Below are 21218 nucleotides of genomic sequence, written 5' to 3'. Positions count from 1 at the left end.
CAGGTCTTGATTGAAAGAAAAATAATATACACCAAAAAAAAAAAACCTGGAGAAAAGATTATGAAACATGTAGGTTGAGTTATGTGTTTGAGCTCTAAAAACAGATTCAAATACAGTGATGTGAACAGAGTCCTAAAACTAGAGACAGTCGATCTAGGCTGATCTTTGGGCTTCAGATTTAGTGTTCACTATGTCACAGCTGTTTCAAATTTTTGAGAACTCTTTTAAGTGGCTTTAAGCATTTATCAAACCTAAGACTAATTATTTAAGTATGTGTCTTAAAGCACTCACCAAAAAATTAACCCAAAGCTCCTTCCTTATGTATTTCTCCAGTGATATAAACTTGAACTATAATTTAAAAATCTTCCAGATTTGCTTGCAAGGGACCCTAGTATTTGAGTGTAACAAGCTTATGCTAAAAATTGGTCTTTCATTAAGATAATTGAAATAGATGTCAGCTTTGGATATTTTGAAATCTATTTTTCATGTATACAGTTAATTTTCAGAGTGCACAGAAGTTGAAGAGGTTGTCATAATAGAAGTTAGTACATTTGGAATAATAAATATGTCTAGAAGTATTTTAGTTGTTAATTTCTTAATGGCATTTTTGTATGTTGGGTATTTTTTATTTTGTATAGCTCTGTAGAGCAAATCCATTACATTTGTTTTTCATTAAAATATTTGGAACTGAAACATTTGGTTGCTTATGTGTATACACATAAATATAAATAATTCAGATTGTATTGTTATCCTAAAATATTATTTGACTCAGATTGTGACAAGCCTAATATAACCATATTATGACAAAATATAATGATAGTAGGATGTTATGATACCAGAATGGTGAAACCATTGCTATAACATTGTATTTATTGCCTAAATGTATTTTGTGGTTACTGTGTAACAAGTAAATATTGTATTGTCACTGCCATGCAGTACAGTGACATTCTCCTACTGCCACTGTGATGTCAATGTAATTTTAAACATAGATGCAAAATATATTTAAATATATATTTGAATATATTACACAGGTAAATCGAATGTCGGTCATTTGAACATATGATAATAGTTCCATTCATATTCCCATGTAGTTTATAAATTTGAGGATTCCCTATATCAGTACCTTTTAAGTGTAATCTAATATTAAATACTTTTGTTCTGACAACTTACTAGATATTGACATACATTTTCCAACTTGGCTACATTGAAAATTTTTCAAATTTTAAGATTCCCTAATGCAGGTTCCAAACCTTGCCTTTCAAGGACATTTGTGTTGTTATATGAGGACACTCTATGTAAATATTTCATTGTTCTTCTTCCAAAGATTCCCAAAAAAGTTTACAGTAGGTGAAGAATTCTGGCAGAATTTCTTTTTTTCTAGGATAAAAAATATAGCCCATTCTAGGATCATATTGTCTAACTTGGAGGAATTCTCCCCCAGCCTCATCCTTCAAAAGAATACTTGAAGAAAGAGTGATTTCTCAGGTTTGACTGGCTTAACTTACGTGCTGTTTGGAACTTACTCAGTTTTGACAGTCAAGTGAATAGAAGATAGGGATTTAGAATAAATAATAATCGAGGAAGAATACCCCAAGGAAACTTGATGGTAGCTGCCATTTTCAACATTAATGTCAAAAAGTGAAAATACTGGTGAGCTTATTTCCTTGCACCACTGTGTCTTAATAGAGAGGGTGGAATGTATTTTGAATTTGGACTATATATTAAAAATAATCCTGGCTATGATATTTTAACACCTGATATCTATACATTTAAGGAAAAGGTAGTTCATTCCTTTGTATTGTTATATAAAATTCTTTCATATAATTTAAACTACAGAACCATTCTCGCTGTTAATAGCTTTTTCTATTTTGTTTCTCATATTTGCCCTGCTAATATGGGAATAATATTAGTTGTGATAATTAAGAGTTGTCAGGATATTTACTACCTCCTAGTGAGAGAAGAAAAGTAGTCTTGTTAATGAAATAAACTGCAATTTAATTCAAGGTATGGCATTAATTAAGTAGTAAGGACATTGTGAACCAAGGAAGTATCACTTCAGGCCTTCGTATCCAAATATATTAATTTGACCTTGCTTACCCAAAATTTATATCTGAATTAGAGATTTGTTTTGGGAAGTGTATGGGGATTGAATTCTCTCCCTTTAAAATCGTTATCTGGAGTCCCTGGATAGCTGTTGGTAGAGCATATTACTCTTAATCTCAGGGTTGTGAGTTCAAGTGCCACATTGGACATGGAGCCTACTTAAAATTATAGGGGTGCCTGGGTGGCTCAGTCAGGTAAGAATTGACTCTTGATTTCTGCTCAGGTCACAATCTCAAGGTTGGTGGTATTGAGCCCTGCATGGGGCTTCCTGCTGTCAGAGCCTGCTTGGATTTCTCTCTTCCTACTCTTCCCCCATACATGCACATGCTCTCAAAAGAAATAGACATTTAAAAAGGCAGTTGTAGAAAGTTGTAAAATAAAAAAAAAAAACAACAAATTAAAAATTTTAAATTATTTGCTAATTATTCACAAATAAAAAAACTTCATATTTTAAAAATCATAAAATTGGAAGATAATTGTCAGTAAGATCTTAAATTTTCTGGTAATGTTTTCTAAAGTATTAGACAAAATGCTAAATCAATTTTAAAATTTAAAACCTTGATGAAATTAACACATTAAAAGGATCGTCAAGCTTTCAAATTCATTATCTTACATGTTAATAAACTGTTCTACCTGTATTTTAATAAGCTGGAAATAAACTTAAATAGACTTATTAAAGAAATCCATAAGTAAAACCCAAGAGTTTATTTGCTTAGGGACTTCAATGTGATGATTTCTCTAAGATCTGATTAAAAGAGAGAGGAGGCAATAAACAAGACCATTTCACTCCTTATGTTTCATTACAGAAATAAGATGATTGCTTCCTTTCCTATAACTTACCTGTCAAACATTTTAGTGAACTATTGGGAAAAGATAGTTTATTTTAATTGGGGACTATTAAGGTGACATCTGTGTTGCTTTTCAAATAAAATTACTAATGGATGTTTGCATTTGAAGATATATTAAAACAATCTTTGGTTCAGTGTGGCATGTCAAGATAGCCTGTCATGGTTGGTTGCTTAAGCTTTGTATTTTTCAATATAGGCATGGCTACAAACTTGTTCAAACTTATTCTAGTTTAAAATACAGTTAGAACCTCAGTATATCAAGTGAGATCTATCAAAATACCTTATATAAACAGAGGTATTTCAAGGAAATGTGAGGTCACACTGAAATTTGGAAGAATAGAGGAACTTTGCTGCTATATGGGTGTGTATATGTCCGTGTCAAATCCTTTCATTTCATACACACACAATAAAAGCTTGATTTTTAAAATAGTAATAAGGCGGCTTCATCTTACTCCCGATGGTGACCAACCTTCAAAATGACCAAACTTTACTTGAGCCCTCCAAATTTGAATCTAGTAAATTTACATAATAGAACCCTTTAGAAAAAAAGAAAAACACCTTAAAAAAAACTTTTTTTTTTAATTTTAGAGAGAGCATGAGTTGGGGAGAGAGGCAGAGAGAGACAGCATCTTGAGCAGGTCCCTCACCCAGGGTGGAGCCCAGTGTGGGGCTCAATCTGAGGTCATGACCTGAGCCAACATCAAGAGTTGGATGCTTAACCAACTAAGCCACCCAGGTTCCCCAAAACTTCCTTTTTGTAAGAGAAGTCCTGATAGTACATTAAGATGACTGGTTAAAGTCATTAAAATGTCCTCATTTTATGTTATTTTAAGTAATGTTCAAACTTTCCAAACAATTTTAATGTACATGAGATTTTAAAATTAAATTGGGTGGCATTTCCTGAATTGTCAGAAACATTGGATTACTTGAATCATTCTTAAGAAAATTGCCTTCTTAGTATACACTCGTGTATAGTGCTTTGCTTAACTAGTTCATCAATGGGAAGTACTCTTACTAAGTCTTACTATTATAGTGGTCACTATCACATAACAATAAATCTTTAATGATTTGTTCTAATTAGAAAATAATTGCCAGAATGGTAATAGCTTTTACTGAACACCTCTCTGAACAAGACACTTGAGCTAGATATCACTTCATTTACTTGGGAAACTATTCCTTGATCTGTTCTTATCATCCAACTGTGAATAACATTCATGAAAAAAATCTTTAATTCTATAACTATTCCAGTTGTGGGCCTTACATAAATTCTTACTTTGAGGTTATGTGAATGTAGACCCAGGGGTGTTTAGATAAGAAATCTAAATCTTTCCTATAAGAAATGTTATGGACAGAAAAGCAGCTAAGTTGTATAGTACCTGCTCTAGCCTTGACACTGCAGTATCTGCTATGTACATCTATTAGTTCCTCTTAAATATACACAGAATGGTGATTAGGTGTTTAAATGCTTGTTTTTGCATGTAAGGGAAAGTACATTTGGAAAGTAAAATGCTCCACATGGGTCAAAAAATCAGTAGTAGTCTACATATAGGACAAACTGTAAAAGTAAACACTGAGCTTAATCTTATCTCAGAAAAAATCTTTTTTCCCTCTTACCCTTTATGGTTGTTATCATCCTGTATATTTCAATTTATGTGAATCTTTTAGTTATAACAACATTTGAAGTTATCCTATGTAGTCTGATATGACTTCAAATGCTGTAATGAAAGAATATATCTAAATGTGAAAATAAAATATAGATTTAGTCCTATAACAAATCCTTCTAAACATAAAAATGTAGAAATTATGACTTTCTTCTTTTTAAAATCTTCATCTCTAACAATTTGAAATGTTCTACTTGTAGTCATCAAGTCACCAAAGTCACCAAGTGTTGCACCGTGTTGAATGTTCATGTATGTGACCAATTTCACATTCTTTGAAGTATAACATTTATGCATATTTGCAAGTCCAAAACGTAAACACTATCAAAGGAACTTTTCACACTAAGTTTTTCTGTATAATATTTGCCACTACAAAATTTGTTGGGGGAAGAGTTCTTTATTGGTATTCTGTTTCTTTCCTGGTTTTATGCACCAAAACCAAAAAACACGGGTAGGATTGACTTCAATGGTCCAACAATTTTGAGTAGTTTCTTTTTTAATTACTTTAGATATATTTCATTCTTTGAAATACATATTTTATTCTTTGTAAGTGAATTTGCTAGTATAATTTGTAACATTAATTGCAAATAGTAATAGTTTCGCAAATATTTTTTATCAATGTCGCACAAGAAATTTGCACTCAAATGTCTATTTAATGTAGTTCTAGTCTCCTAAAATTTGATTTTAAATTGATTTTTAATGAAATCCCTATTTGAGTTATATGCTCATGATCATATTGCCCTAATCCAGATATTCAAAAGAACATTTACCTCTATTATTAAAAAAGTATTTTGTGATTGTGACCTTTTTGTTTAAAATACAAAAGTATTGTTCATTTTAAATCCTAAATGTATTTAAGAGTATGCATGGTCTTTGTGTATATTATTCATAATGGAAAAAATTTAGTTTTAACGATGAGGGTTATTTTCTTCCAAGGCTAATTAAATATGAGGGTAAATAATAAAGTGGAATTTCTATTATGATAACCTTTCTTTTTTATGTTGTACTTCTGTAGTATTAAGTTACTGTGAATATTTAGGTCTTGGTTATTGAGTTAATTTATTAACAAGTGCTAAATATAACATTACTGGAACACATAACCACAGTTATGTTGAATGCTGCATGGTCCTATCACAGAAGAAAGGAGGATACTACAGTATATTATGAAAGTAATTGTAATGTGTAGTGTGTAATTACATATAATATGTAATTATTTCATAATAGCACCTTAAGCAAAGTATTGCAAAGGTAATTAAAATGTTGTTCTCATCTGCAATTTTAAAGTTACTGAAGTAGCAGTTCTTGATAAAGCTTAACTTTTATGCTAAGGATAAGGTGTATAAAAAGGTAGCTAGATTAATTTTTTTCTTGGTTTTGTTTCACTTCCAGGTGGAGGTTTGGCCGTTGGAACAGTTCTTCTAATTGGTTAGTATGGCATACACACTTCGTTCTTCCTAATCAGAGTTTTCTGTTATGCATGATTTTATGGGTTTGCCCATTCTGATATCAAATATATAACTTTCTACAAGAATTGAGGTAAATTAGAGAGGAAATGCCTTAAAGTTTAATTTAAATTCAAATGTTGATCTGAACTTGAAATAAATGAAGCAAGTATATCTGAAAATATAGCTCTTAGAATTTAAAAATGTCCAGTGCATTGTCCTCCATTTTTTTAATAAAAGGTTAAAATCATTGCCAATTGATTTTTTTTTTTGGAGAAGCTCTGTATTTGTATTTACAGTGGAATTAATACAGTGATTAATTTGAGAAATTGATGTACCAATAAGTCCACTGTATATTTATCATACACTTTTATTATTTTCTTCTTATTAAAAGAAAAGTAACAGACTGATAAATCATATTTTGTTCATCTTTAAGCACCAGTGGTTCTTATTTAATTATACATTCATAATCCCATTTACTTTATTATTTAGTTTAGATCATAGGATCTTGGAATTGAAATAAATCTTAGCAGTTATGTAGTCAAAGCTCCCATCTAGACACAAATCACTTTTCCATCATCCTTGACAGTAGCAAACACCATTTGAATACAGATTATATAGTTTAAAGGGCTTATTACTTCACAAAACAATGCATTCTTGTTGAAAATGCTGTAATGTATTAGAAAGTTCTTCATATTAATGTTTAATCTGTATAATTTAACAGATTTGTTATTCCTAATTTTGTTCTCTGGTATAATACAGAATTAATTTTAGTACTTTTTTACATGACACTCTTAAAATATTTGAAAGTAACTATTTTATCACCTCAGATCTTTTCTAAACGAAATAGACAGTTTCTTAATCTGTTTTTTATGTATTGTGGTTTTCACATTCCTCAGTCTCCTGGTGTATTCTTTTGTTGCACCTGTCAGTCTGGCATCGTCTCTTCAACTATGCTCAGAACTGAATACGATATTCCAAATTTAGTATGACCTATATTCAGCATATTGAGACAAAAAATGTGATAATATAGATAGAATTATTATTTCTAGGCACCAATAAAGTTGCTTTATATTAATTAACATCTCTTAAGGTAGCAATGAAATGTGTTAAGTATTTTAGAAAACTCTGCTTCAGGAATATGCAAGTATTTTAGAAAACTCTGCTCTGGGAATGATTAAATTGCAAATGGTTGTGGGGTGCCTGGGTGGCTCTGTTAGGCATTGGACTTTGGCTTGGGTCATGATCTTGCAGTTCATGAGTTCAAGCCCCACGCCAGGCTCTGTGCTGACAACTCAAAGCCTGGAGACTGCTTTGGATTCTGTCTTCCTCCCTCTCTGCCCCTCCCCTGCTTGCAATTTATCTCTCTGTCTTTCTCTCTCAAAAATAAACTTTAAAAAAAATTTTAAAGGCAAAATGGTGGTGTGCAAAATTTGCTACGTACATAATCATTGGTCTAATAAATGAAGCTCTATCTGGAAAACTCAAAAGAGATTTGCAGTACATCTTACTCCCCATCTCAGATGGATAATTGAAAAGTAATAATAGTAATAGTGAGAGCTGCCCTTTATTTAAGTCTCACTATGGACAATGTATTGTGCTAAATGTTTCATATACAGTTTTTTCCTTAATATAACAATCTTATAAGATGCTACATGTAATCCATTTAATCCCCATTTTATGTTTTAAGAAATAAGATTCAGAGGAGTGGAGTAATTTTCCCATTATCATATAGCTAGTGACCGAACTAGGATTTGAAATCTGGTATGACTGAAAAGTTGATATTTTTTGTAACTGTGCTCTGTAGCATTTTTAATACTTCATTTAATGTCACAAACAGTAAAATAGGAGTTTTATGCCTTTTTAGAATGAAGTATTAAATAGTAAATAAAGCCTACATTTGTGTGGGCTTTTTCTCTTAGTAAATTTTGAAATTTCTAAACTTGAATGAGTCCTTCCCTTTTTCTCTGCTTCTTCCTCACTTATGCTCTGTTTCTCTCTGTCTTAACAATAAATAAAGATAGAAAAAGAAAGAGTCCTTATTTAATTAATTCACAATAAGTTACAGATTGCAGCCATGCCAAAATTCTTTGTTTTCAGAGAACAAGTTGGTGGTTGCCAGAATGGAGGCTAGTGGGGAAATGGGTAAAATGGGTGAGTGGGAGTGGGAGGTACAGGCATCTAGTTACAGAATGCATACACACAAGGATGAAGGGCAGAGGATAGGGATTCCAGTCAGTAGTATTATAATAGTATTATATGATGAGAGAGTGTAGCCACCACACTTCTGGCGATAGCAGTAAGATATAGAGTTGTTGAATCACTATATTGTATTCCTTGAAACTAATGTAACATTGTGTGTCAACTAAACTTCATTTTAAAAAATAATAAAAATAAAATTTTTTTAAAATAAAAAGCTCTTGTTTTACATTATCAGCATTTCTTCATTCCAGTCAGAAAATTTTATTTTCATAATAATAATATACAGAGACTATTAATTTAAAATTTTTTTCAGATGTGCAATGTTTGTTAAAGATTCGTTTGTATAGTTGCAGCTTATTGCTATCTAAAATATATTAATTTTTAAATTTTTTTAAGTTTATATATTTATTTTGAGACAGAGAGTAGGGTAGGGACAGAGAGAGAGTGAGAAAAGAGAGCAGAGCCCGACCATGAACCATGAAATCGTGACCTGAGCTGAGATCAAGACTTAACCACTTAACCAACTGAGCCACCGGGGTGCCCCTAAAATATAGTAACTTTTAAAAATCATACCAGTGAGTCATTTTGGTCCTGTGTTCAGTCACCATATTTAACCCAACCATTAATTTCCATGCAACTCTTTCCATGTAAATATTTGCCAGGTTGTTACCAGCCATTTATTTTGATCACTATAATATATTTTCTAGAAATTTACCTAGTGCCTAAGTCTCTGAATAATATATAACGTGTAAGAAAAAGTTAAGTAAAACATGTTCTATAAAATATTTGTGTCACCCATCAGTTTTTGAGGACTTGGGGTACAGAATTAGTCCTAACAGTAGATGTAGAGGGAGAAATACCCTGTAATTGAGAATTTCTAGAGATGGTGATGTCAGTCTCATTTTTAAAAATTTATCTTTTGGTGAAGAATTATTGAAGGACTTTATGGAAAAAATAATTCACAGTTTTAAGATCGATAAGTAAATATGTAAAATACAAAAAGATATCTAGAAAAAATTAGGTTGTCCTTTCAGTTGCTCATCCTCATACCCTGGGAAAATACTGTCCTGGTATCTTTCCCAGATATTAAGAAATAAACCTGGAGCACTCTGCTTTTTCCACTTAACACATCTTAGAAATCAGTCCATGTGCATTCATATGCCTCATTTTTATAAAAACTGCATAAGACTTCATTATATGAATGTGCCATAATTTATTTAAATAATTTTCTATTGATGAATTTAAGTTCCATTTTTCTATTGCTAACAATGCTATTATGCATAATCTTATGTATAAACTTTGTGAACATATATAAATATCTGTAGAATTGGGCATGAGATGAGGGTGGCATGGTCGATTGAGTGTCCAACTCTTGCTCAGCTCAGGTCATGATCCCAGGGTCATGAGATCAAGCCCTGCGTCCGGCTCTGTGCTGAGTGTAGAGCCTGCTTAATTAAGATCTCTCTCTCTCCCTCAGCCCCTCTCTCCTGCTCATGTTGTCTCTCTCTAAAATAAAATTTAAGGGGCCCCTGGGTGGCTCAGTCGGTTAAGCATCCGGCTTCGGCTCAGGTCAGATCTCACGGTTCATGGGTTCGAGCCCGGCGTCGGGCTCTGTGCTGACAGCTAGCTCAGAGCCTGGAGCCTGTTTCAGATTCTGTATCTCCCTCTCTCTCTGACCCTCCCCTGCTCCAGCTGTCTCTCTCTGTCTCTCAAAAATAAATAAAAAGCATAAAAAATTTTAAAATAAAATAAAATAAAATTTAAAAAATTATTTTTAAAAATGTCTGTAGAATAAATTCTAAGATATAGACTTGCTTAGTCGAGGCATGCTAAATTGTATTTAATTCAAGTATTTAAATTTTTACCAGTCTGAAAAAGTGAAAAGTGATCAAATGACATTTCATCATTTGGGCCTCAAACTTTTTAATAACTAAAAATCTGGGAAGTTATTATAATAGTTTTTTAAATGTGCAACTAAATTTTGTTTATTTATTTATTAAAAAATGTTTTAATGTTTATTTTTGAGAGACAGGTAGAGTTGAGTGTGGGAGGGGCAGAGAGACAGAGACAGAATCCAAAGCAGGCTCCACGCTCTGAGCTATAAGCACAGAGCCTGCAGGGCTTGAACCCACTGTGAGATCATGACCTGAGCCGAAGTTGGACGTTTAACCAACTGAGCCACCCAGGTGTCCCTAAAATGTGCAGTTAAATTTTAATTCTTTTCTCCAGTGTAAGTATCTGTGAATGACACTAATAATCCAGTGATTATTGATAATTTATTCAGTGAATGTTCATTGGACACACAGGCATATGCTAGATATTGGGGTTATAAATATAAATAAAATACTTCCCTTATAGAATGTTGCGCCTGTGGAGGAGACATATGTAAAGCAGATAATTGCAATATAATAAGTTAAATATCATAATAGATGTGTCTATTATTATTATATTTTAACATTGGTTGTAGCTAGAACAAGGGCTGCTATTGATTTTTATATATTGAGCTTATCACCAGCAATTTTTGAATAGTTAAATCTGTAGATTGACTTGCGTATTATAATGGGGCAATCATCTCCTACCAATATGACATTGTTACTTCATAATAGATTTTGGTGTCTGTTTCAGTATCTGGAAGTGGGTTCTACCATAACAAATACCAAAAATATGGGAGTGGCTTTGGAGCCAGGTAGTAGGCAAAAGCTGGAGTATTAGAGAGAGCCTAAATTGCCTTGAACAGATTGTTAGTAGAAATACTGTACTCTGATGACAGTGAGAGCGAAAAGGAACTGAGGTCCATGTTACTGAAAGCCAGAGGAATGGGGATCCTATCCTTATTATATAGTGGCAGAAATCACAGTGACATTGTTGTCTGCAGTTGTGTGGGAACAGAACACATACATGCCTAATGAACTTGATCTAGCAAAGGAGATTTTTTAATAATGAGTAAAAAGGAAAAACTCAGGCAAGAATAACTAAAGCAGAGTAACAGATTTTTAAAAAGTCTATCTCTGGTGAAATATCAATTCACCAACATTTTTATTATAGTTAGTTTTCAATAACCAGTGAATTAATGATTAAATAAAAGAATAGGACAAGTATTCTTTTATATGACAAGTATAAGACAAAGGCCTTGACTTTATAGTCTGGTGTTTCTGAAAAGTTAATATTTTGAATCTTCTCAGTATTATTTATGCTCTACTGTCAACTTGTATGTGTCTAAGATTTTTGAAAATGTGTATAACTGTGCTAAACTTAGTTTCATCATCTATTACCTTGTTTTTTTTTAAAAACCTTAAAGCAACATTTGGAAACATTTTCACATTTTTGAAAGATTAGAAGAAGGAGTTTTATATACTAGGTTCTCTACTTGTTTTCATTCCCAAGTCAATACAACTTGTACAGTGGATGAAATTTGCCTTAAAAAATGGATGAGTAGTTCTAAACATAAACCAATTATGGAGATTTAAGGTCAGTGGTTGGTAGCACAGAACATTACTATATTGCTCTTTACTGAAAGATTTTCTTTATTCTAGAAGTTGAAGACAGTTAAAGCATGAAGATGGTTTGCATTAACAGCTTGTCACTTATAGATTGTCAATTTTTAAACCATTTCTCTTCAAATAGATTACTCACTAAGACATGTGCATAAGTGTGCGCATGAGTATGGACCTGCCGAGCAGTGTATTTACAATTTCAGTAGCAATGGAACTATGAAAACTAGAGCATGTGAGCACTGCCTGAAACCCTGAGGAGGTTGTTAGACCTTTCGAATGCAGCTAAATAAATGAATATGAATTTATAACAGACCATTCTCAATTGAATAACTAAGGAACCCCTACATTTACTTAGAAAATCAAAGATAGATTTTTCCTAAAATATGTTTCTTTCTTTAGTACTGGACTGGGTTTTGAGATGCTTTTTATTTAAATGTTTCTGGCAGTCTGGTACAAGGGTAAATTTTGAGACATCTTAAAAGTATCGAAAGTGAAAGAATGGCATAAATATTTAGAATTTTCACAGCATGTTTTAAAATAAAGGATCTTGATCTGTTTACGGAGATATTGAGCATCAAAGAGATTTAATGGAACTGCCAGTAATTAAAATACAAGTTATATGACATTTATGAGCCCATTATTTTTAAATTAATCTCTTATGTTAATTATATCATTTTAGTTCTAGAAGAGATAAATGATATGCTGTTAGACAATTAATTACAACTAGCTATGACTATAACTCTTGTATTAGTTACCTATTACTGTCTAACAATATTAACACAAACTTAGCTGTAAAATAACACGCATTTGTTATCTCGTTTCTGTGAGTCAGGAGTCCAAGCACATCTCATAAGGGTCCCTGCAAGCCAGCAGACAAAGTAAGGCCTGCATTCTCATCTGAAAGCTTGGCAGGGGAAGGATTTGCTTTCAAGCTCACATGACTGTTGGCAGCATTCAGTTCCTTGCTGGCTATCAGTCAGAGGCTGCCTCTCCATAGGGCAGCTCACAGCATGGTACCTAACCAGTGAGGGAAAATGTATGTATCTCAGCAAGACAGACGTTACAGCCATATGTGACAAAAGGGGTGACAATCCCATCACCTTTGCCATATTCTCTGGTTAGAAATAAGTCAGAGCTTCCACATATACTCTAAAAGACAGATTGTACATAGGCATGAATACCAGGAAGTAGGCAATCATGGGGCTTACCTTAGAATCTGCTACCCTCAGGGCACCTGGGTGGCTCAGTCCATTAAGCGTCCAACTTTGGCTCAGGGCATGATCTCATGGTTTGTGAGTTCAAGCCCTGTGTCGATGGCACAGAACCTGGAGCCTGCCTCAGATTCTGTGTCTCCTCCTCTCTGCCCCTCTCTACTTCTCTTTTCTCTCTCTCAAAAATAAATAAACATTAAAAATTAGAATCTGCCACTCTTTTCACAATTTTAATTTGCTATTATTTCATTAATAGCAAACACAAAGCACTCTCAATATACCTCTCACAAGATATTATATTTTCTTGTGAATTGCCCCCAATCTTTGTGAAATTGCTGAGCTGTATTTATTCTTCTACACCATGTAATGAATTCTGAGCATATTCATAATATGCACGAGTTGACAAACTATAGCCTGTGGGTCAGTGACCTATCTATAAATAAGGTTTTATTGGAACACAACCATGCTTAATTATTTGTACCTTGTTTATGGCTCCTCCTGTGGTCATAACAGCAGAGTTGAGTAGTTTCAACAGAGATTCTATGGTTCACAAGCCTGAAATACCTTTTTTCTGACTCTTTAAGAAAAGGCTTTCCAATATCTGTTTTTTGTATTATATTTCATATTTTTCTTATTTTATTTTATATTAGTACAACTTGTTGAAAGACTGAAATAAGACAAACTGGTATCCATGCAATTCTTTAGAAAAACTGCCTGATCTTTTGTCATCTAAGCACCTACACTGTTTTTATCACTGCTCGGCAGTATAAATCTTGGTTTTTATCCTTTCTGAACTTAAACTGGATACTGGTTGCACATGGAATAAATGAGAACAGGACATATATAATACACAGATGTTTTTGCAGACAGAAGAGATACGGAAAAGGCTTAAATTGAATCAAACTACGGCCAGAAACTGAGGGGAGATGGAGGGAGAAAAGTACTCATATGGAAGACAATATTAACAAATGCACAAAGGAAGATATCAACATAGTATGCTTCTGTAGTAAAGAAGTGAAAGCTCATCTAAAGCAGAAAGTTTTTATTGAGGATTAGTCCGAGGGAAAGTTTGGTCTCCTGGGTCTCTTGCCTCAATTCAGATTGTAAAACCTTGGAACCTTATACCAGCTTCTCCAACTACAATGTGCGAAGACGAGGCTGTTTACTTTTCATCCACCCCAGGACTCCTGGGATTTTTGTTTGTTTAACTTTATGGCCAGCTAAATCTCTCGTGCTTTGCCTCCTTTGGTTGTTGTCCAAGAATTAAGCCATTCCAGTGATCTTTTCTGTTGCTTTTATCTCCATAAATATTCTTTTTTTCTCTATAGATTCAAGCACCTTCTATTCTTACCCCTTCTAAATCTTTCCCTTGCATAATACCTATTTCATATAAAACAAACTCTAATATCTTAAAATACTATCATCGAATATTTTATTGAATTATTAATATTTATTAAGGATGTACTGTGTACTAGGTATCATGATAAGCCCTTGACATGTATTTTGTCATTTAGTATCACAACAATCAAATGAGATGTCTATTTTACAGGAGATTGGAATTTTGAGAGAAGCCAAGTAACATGTCCAAGGTCACACACTTAGTAGCTAAGATTTGCAAGCAGATTTCCCTGATATTAAATCATTATTTTACACTAAAAGCTGATAATTCATCTTAAATTTTTTTCCAGAGTAATATTTATAGCTTTGTCTTTTCTACTTTTTATATCATCTCACTGCTGCCATATATTGACTTCTTAGTTATTTCCATCATTTATTGGACACCTCCCTGATCCCCAACCTCCAGTGAGCTTTTAGCATTGGCCAGTGAACTTTTGTATCTCTCATCACTTCTTTTTCATTCTCAATAGCCTCAGTGGTCTTTTAAAACCTCATACTCAAACAACAAATATTACTACTTTCTCCTTAATTCTCTGGGATAACTTGCATTATTTCACATGAAAGAAAATAGTCTCTTCAGGTAAGAACTTCCCCAACTTCCCACTGTCAAGCTTCAGTGTCCACCACACGTGGGAGAATGTCTCCTGTTTGAGAATCATCCTTTCACCTGGACATTAGAGCTTTCCTCCTTCAGCCTTACCAAGGAATGACAACATCAGTTTTCTTTCTTTAACTTCTCTCTCCTTGTTAGTTCTTCCCTGTGTGTACTTAAACATGCTCAAATCTGTTTTCAAGTCTCATTTAAAAGAAAAGGGAGGGAGGAGGGATTCTCTCTACTTAACCCCACTCTTTCAACTATCTCTTTTTCTCTTCCTTTTATAGCCAAGCCTTTTGAGCAGTCTGTACCTCTTATACATTTTCATGATGTTTAGGTCATTCCTCAGTTTACTTAAGGCAGTAGCACATCACTGAAGCAACCTTATCCAGAGACATTAATGACCTTCTCATGACTAAACCTGAGGAATACTTCCCAGCTCTCTTCCTTCTTGATCTCTGCAGCAATTGATGTGGTGAGTCACTCTTTTTTTTTTTTTAAGTTTATTTATTTTTGAGAGAGAGGTTTCGAGAAGAGTGTATGTCCATGCCTGTAGAGAAGGGGCAAACATAAAGGGAGCCCAGTGTGGCTTGAACCCATGAACTGTAAGATCCCATGTAAGAACCCATGACCTGAGCCAAAATCAAGAATAGGATGCTCAACTGACCAAGCCACCCAGATGCCTCGTCACTTTTTTCTTGAAGTACTCTCTTATCAGTTATAACATTCTGCTTTAGTTTTCCTTCTACCTCTCTGCTTTTATTTTTTAGACTCCTTTGGCTTGACTTAAAATACTGGTATCCTCTTCCCTCTTCTGGTGCTACATATTCTTCCTGGGAGGTCTCAGTTCCTGACATAACTAGAATGACTAGAGGTGGAAAAAACTCATTTTATGAAATCTTTAGGCATTGCTGCATACATAGGATCAATAGAAAAATGCAGAGATCATATTCAACTCCCTTTCAACATTTTCTCTTGAATATCTGTTAAAATCAATGTGTCTACAGTTAACTTCCCTTATCTCCAAATTCTACCCCATTCCTCTAAATCTGTCCCTCTTTCTATGATTCCTAGATTATTCAGGCTACTGAGTGACACATGCCAGAGACCTGAGTGATGTACTTGTCTCTGCACTGTACACATCCAGTAGTCATTAAGTCCCAAGGTTTTTAACCTTTTAAATATTCCAAAATTCTGTCTACTTCTTTCTGTTTTGCTGCTATGACCCTACTTTGGCCATAATCCAAAACTCTCACTGAAATTATAACAGCTTCTTAGGTTGCTTCCAGTGTTTTCTGACTTCAGTTCATTTTTACACTGTAGCTGGAATGAACTTTCTGATATAAAAATCTAATCATAATATATTCTTGCTTAAGACCTTTCTTTGCCCTCAGTTTTAACATAAGGTCCAGCCTCCTTAGCCTTGACTATCAAGCCTTTAATGATCTGTCACTGCTGATTCACTTCATGCTTATCTCTTCTCATGCCTTCAGCTTTTTCTTCAAGCATTATGTTTATCACCCTAGGCTTTTAATTCCATCCAATTACCAGTTTCTCTGGGCCTTTGCTTAAATTCTCTCTTGATGCCTCCTTTTTTTCCTTTCTTATCCTAACTCTTAATCATCTCTTAGGTGTCCCCTTAGATTCTCTTCCAGAAAGGCTTTCTTTTCTGTTATTTATTTATTTATTTATTTATTTATTTGATTTATAGTTTATTGTCAAGTTGGTTTCCATATAACACCCAGTGCTCTTCCCCACAAGTGCCCTCCTATGTGTCCATCACTCTCCTCCCCTTTTCCCCCTCCCCCTTCAGCCCTCAGTTTGTTTTCAGTATTCAAGAGTCTCTCATGATTTGCCTCCTCCCTCTCCCTAACTCTTTTCCCCGCTTCCCCTCCCATGGTCCTCTGTTAAGTTTCTCCTATTAGACTTATGAGTGAAAACATATGGTATCCGTCCTTCTCTGCCTGACTTATTTCACTTAGCATGACGCCCTCGAGGTCCATCCATGTTTCTACGAATGGCCAGATTTCATTCTTTCTCAAGGTCATGTAGTATTCCATTGTATGTATAAACCATGATCCATTCTTAACTGTTGCTTTTCTTACCCTCAGCCCACCTAGTGTTCCTACTGTATACCTCTGTAGTATTCTGTATCTACTTTATCATGGCACTTACTACACTTTGTTGAAAATACTTAGTCCTGTATCTTATTCAGTAGACTGTAAGCTCTGTGACCATGGCAACCATGTAAGGGCACCATGAATCCATGCTTGAATGAATGCTGTGAAAGCCTGGCTAAAAACAGTGACTTTATCCTGGTAAGAAATAGGTAGTCATAGAGTATTACGAGCTATGAAGAACTACTGTGGACGATGCACTGCAGGAAGAAAGTGAAAACTTGAAGTGATGGAAATACTAATTACTCCAATCAAAACATGACATGATGTCAGTTGCTAGACTTTTGAGACTTTAAACCATAAATTTTTCACCATACTTTAATATAACAATGCTACCTAATTTTTCTATTTCTTCATTTCATCATGTGTGTTAGATTCTAAATGTTTCACGATCTATTCTTAGATTCTCTGATATAAAATACCATTTCCCTACATTTTTCCTCTTTTAATTGGTCCCTTTCAATAATGTTTATTCTTCTGTGCTTTCTAAATGTGTGGGAGATAAAGGAGAGACAGGAGATAGGATGGTTCGCAGATGTTTGGCCTGAGAAGGTTTGGAGTTAGTACCATTAGGTGAAATCAGAAAAGGAGGAGAAGGAACAAATGTTGATGTGAAGTATGAATTCAGTTTAAACACAGGGACGTTTATAAGTATTAAATGTAGGCTAATATTTTGGATTTTTCAGTATTACTTGAATGATACTTTATACAACTGATACTTTTTAGTTGAAGTCATTCATAGGTATGCATTAGATTGCCCAGATTTATAGACCATGGAGGATCCACAGATGGAACTTTAGGGAGGGGAAGTAATCCCTTAATTCCCTGAAATTACATGTAAATTTGTATACGTGTATATTTTTAGAATACTGTATAACTTGCATCAGATTGTCAGAGTGGTCTGAGACTCTGGGAAAGACTAAGAATAACTAGAGGAAAAAGAAAAGCAAGTCAAAGCCTAAACCCAAAGCCTATCAGTTAAAGGATAGGTAAAGGGAAATGAGCCCATGAAAGAGATAAGAGCATAGGCTCTGGGATCAGACTGCCTGATTCAGCTCATGGCCCTGATCTTAACTGTGTCACCTTAGGTGAGCTGCTTGCCTTCCCTGTGCCTTCCTTTCCTTACCTGTAAGATAGGGATTAACAACATTTATCTTACAAGTTACTATGAGGATTCAGTGAACTAATGCATGTGAAGTGCATTGCACCATGGCTAGCATATAGTTAGTGGTCAAGATTAGTTATGTATTATTTTTATAACAGGATGTTGAGTACCTCAGAAATGGTGACCATACCCCACAATGAAAAAAGGAAGGCGAAGATTTAAATTCCCGCTTTCCTGCAGTTGGGATTAAATACTTCCTTGTATGCCCAAAAATCCACATAGCTACTTTCTAATAACTCTCTCACCATCACCACCATTACCACAAAACATCATAGGCAAAGATTGGAGAGAGCAAGAGTGTAATATTTAAGTCCAAAAGTGATCCCTCACTCAGGCAGGTAAAGTGGTACAATTCCCAAGAACATCAGTCATAGGCAATGGAGGTGCTTAGAAGAAGCAGAGACTGACATCTTTCTTTCCCTACTGACTTCTTGCTAAACTTCTGAACCTGTATGTAAGCTCTTCAATGAGTAGACCATAGTGAGAGAGTCCTTGGGAAAGCCTGCTTTAAATCTCCCAGGGTTTTTCAGCATCCCCAGCACCAGCACTGTTTTCTGTGTCTGGTGTAGAGATAAGATGGAAGCCTCCTGGGAGAGATTATATAAACAGCCAAAAGAATGATAGCAATCGCTAATATTACGAGAGCAGAAGTTGAATATGAATTACTGGGCAGCCCCGCAAAACCTAGATTCCACCTCAGAAGGGTTACTCAGTGACTGATGTGGCCAAAATGAAACTGAGCACCACCCACAAAAACCATGCTTACCACCTATAGAAACCGCCATACCTGCTACAAAACAGCTCAAATAGACCAGATCATAGTGAGGCTAAGGACATCGCTCCTTAACCAGACAGCCAATTATGTAAGCTGATCACTTCCACTTTTCCCCCCTGGTCTCCCAACAACAGAACTAGGACTTGGAAAGAAAACATGGAGGAAGAGTTATTTTAGAATCTTCCTTTCCTTTGGAACCCCTCTTTCCTACTAAGACTTTCAAGCTACAAGTCTTAGTCTCCACTAAAGGGGGGAAAGCTTTGCACTGAACATTAAAGTTTTAAACTTGACTGTTCCAAGTTTTAATAACTGAAACTGGTGAGAAAAATCATGGAATTAGTTCTAGATGTCAAGAGATGAGAACGTAAGATTTGGCAGAGCTTAGTTGAAAGTGGTGAGTAGAGAAATTTAATAGAACCAATTCATATTTATTTACCAAGGAATTGGGTCTGAAGAAACAGGGCAACTGGGAAAAAGAAGTGTCTTAAAAAAGTGTTTCAATAAACCAACTTTACTGAACTATAAATTACACACAATGAAATGGACCTATTTTAAGTGTATATTTTAGTTAAATTTTACAAATGTCTATATACATGTAACCACCACAGCAATCAATATATAAAACATTTCCATCATCTTCCAAAATTTCCTCATGCCCAAAAAAGTTTTCAGGCCCCAAGCATATAACTCCTTCCTATCACTAGAGATTAGTTTTACTTTCTGTAGAATGTCACATAAACGCAACCATGCCATGCATAAGTTTTGTGTCTGGCTTTTTTCACTTAGCTTAACATTTTTGAGATTAATCTATGTTGCATGTACATTAGTTTATTTTATTGTTTAGAAATATTTTATTTGTGAATGTACCATTCATCTTTTCCATTCACAAATTGATGGACATTTGTGTTGTCTACAGTTTTTGGATGTTAACCAAAATTGCCATAGACATTCTGTATAAAGCTATTTATAGACGTGTGCTTCCATGTCTCATAGATAAAAATGCAGGAGTGGAATTGCTGGTTCCTATTAAGTGTAAGTTTAACTTTATTGGAAATTGCCAACCTATTTTCCAAAGCACCTGTACCATTTTGCATTGCCACTAGCAATGTAAGAGCATTTTATTTGTTCCACATTCTTGTCAATACTTAGTATTGTATATTTATTTTACCTTTTCTAGTAGGATTGGAGTGGTTTGTCACTGTTTTTTGTGTTTTTCAGGGTTTAATGTGGTTAAACTATTTTTTATACATTTACTGGATATTCATAGGTCTTCTTTTGTGAAGGATATATTCAAATCCTTTGCTTATTTTTATATTAGGTGGTTTGTCCTCTTATGGAATTAGAAGACTTTTTAGTATATATACTGGGTACCAGTTCTCTATCAGATATATATATTGCAAATATTTTCTTTGTGTAGCTTGCTACCTATTTTTTTTCTATTATGGTTCATGCTTCCATACCTTGAAACACCTATTCCAAAGTTGCAAAGTTATTCCTTATGTTTTCTTCTAATAGTTTTATTGTTTCAGCTTTTATATTTTGTGATCCATTTCAAGATAAATATTTGAGTATTAGTATGAAGTAAGATAGAGATTTTGTTGTTGTTGTTTTTTAATTTATAGTATGGGGTAAGATCAAGATTTTTGTTGTTTTTTGCATCAGGGTACCCATTATTCCAGTACAATTTGTTGAAAAAAACACTTATTTCTCCACCTTTGTAAAAAATCAGTCATGTGGGTTTATATTGATTTCTATTTCTATCCTTTAGCTAATTCCATATTGCCATGATTATAGCTTTATCCTAAGTCTTGAAATCAGATAATAAGTCCTCCAACTGTTCTTTTTCAAATGTATTGGACTCTTCTAGGACCTTTGGATATCTATGTAAATTTCAGAATTAGCTTATCAGTTTCTCCAAAAATCCTATGGGGTTTACATTGGAATTCTATTAAACTTACAGATCAATTAGAAAGATTTGAGTCTTGTATTCTCTGAGCATGATATACTTCTCCATTCATTTAGGTCTTCTTTAATTACTCTCAGAATACTTTGTACTTTTCATTGTGGGACTAATTCATGCCCATATATTGTCAAATTTCTCCAAAATATTTCATGGGTTTTTTAATTGATTGTAAATGGAATTATTAAAA

General features: G+C 34.0%; 1 protein-coding gene across 2 annotated transcripts in view; it reads left to right on the top strand.

Moving 5' to 3' along the window:
* Nucleotides 1-21218, top strand: part of ELP4 (elongator acetyltransferase complex subunit 4) — a 238494-nt gene that overhangs the window by 1735 nt on the left and 215541 nt on the right. For both annotated transcript variants that reach the window (XM_029914792.1, XM_029914791.1), the window contains exon 2: nt 5999-6034. In XM_029914792.1, coding sequence (XP_029770652.1) covers nt 5999-6034 — 36 coding nt within the window. The remainder of the gene's footprint in view (nt 1-5998; nt 6035-21218) is intronic.

The sequence above is a fragment of the Suricata suricatta genome, chromosome 11 (genome assembly GCF_006229205.1).
Source record: "Suricata suricatta isolate VVHF042 chromosome 11, meerkat_22Aug2017_6uvM2_HiC, whole genome shotgun sequence".
Lineage (NCBI taxonomy): Eukaryota > Metazoa > Chordata > Mammalia > Carnivora > Herpestidae > Suricata > Suricata suricatta.
Note: the sequence above shows the minus strand (reverse complement) of the source record. Positions and strands in the feature narration are given on the sequence as shown.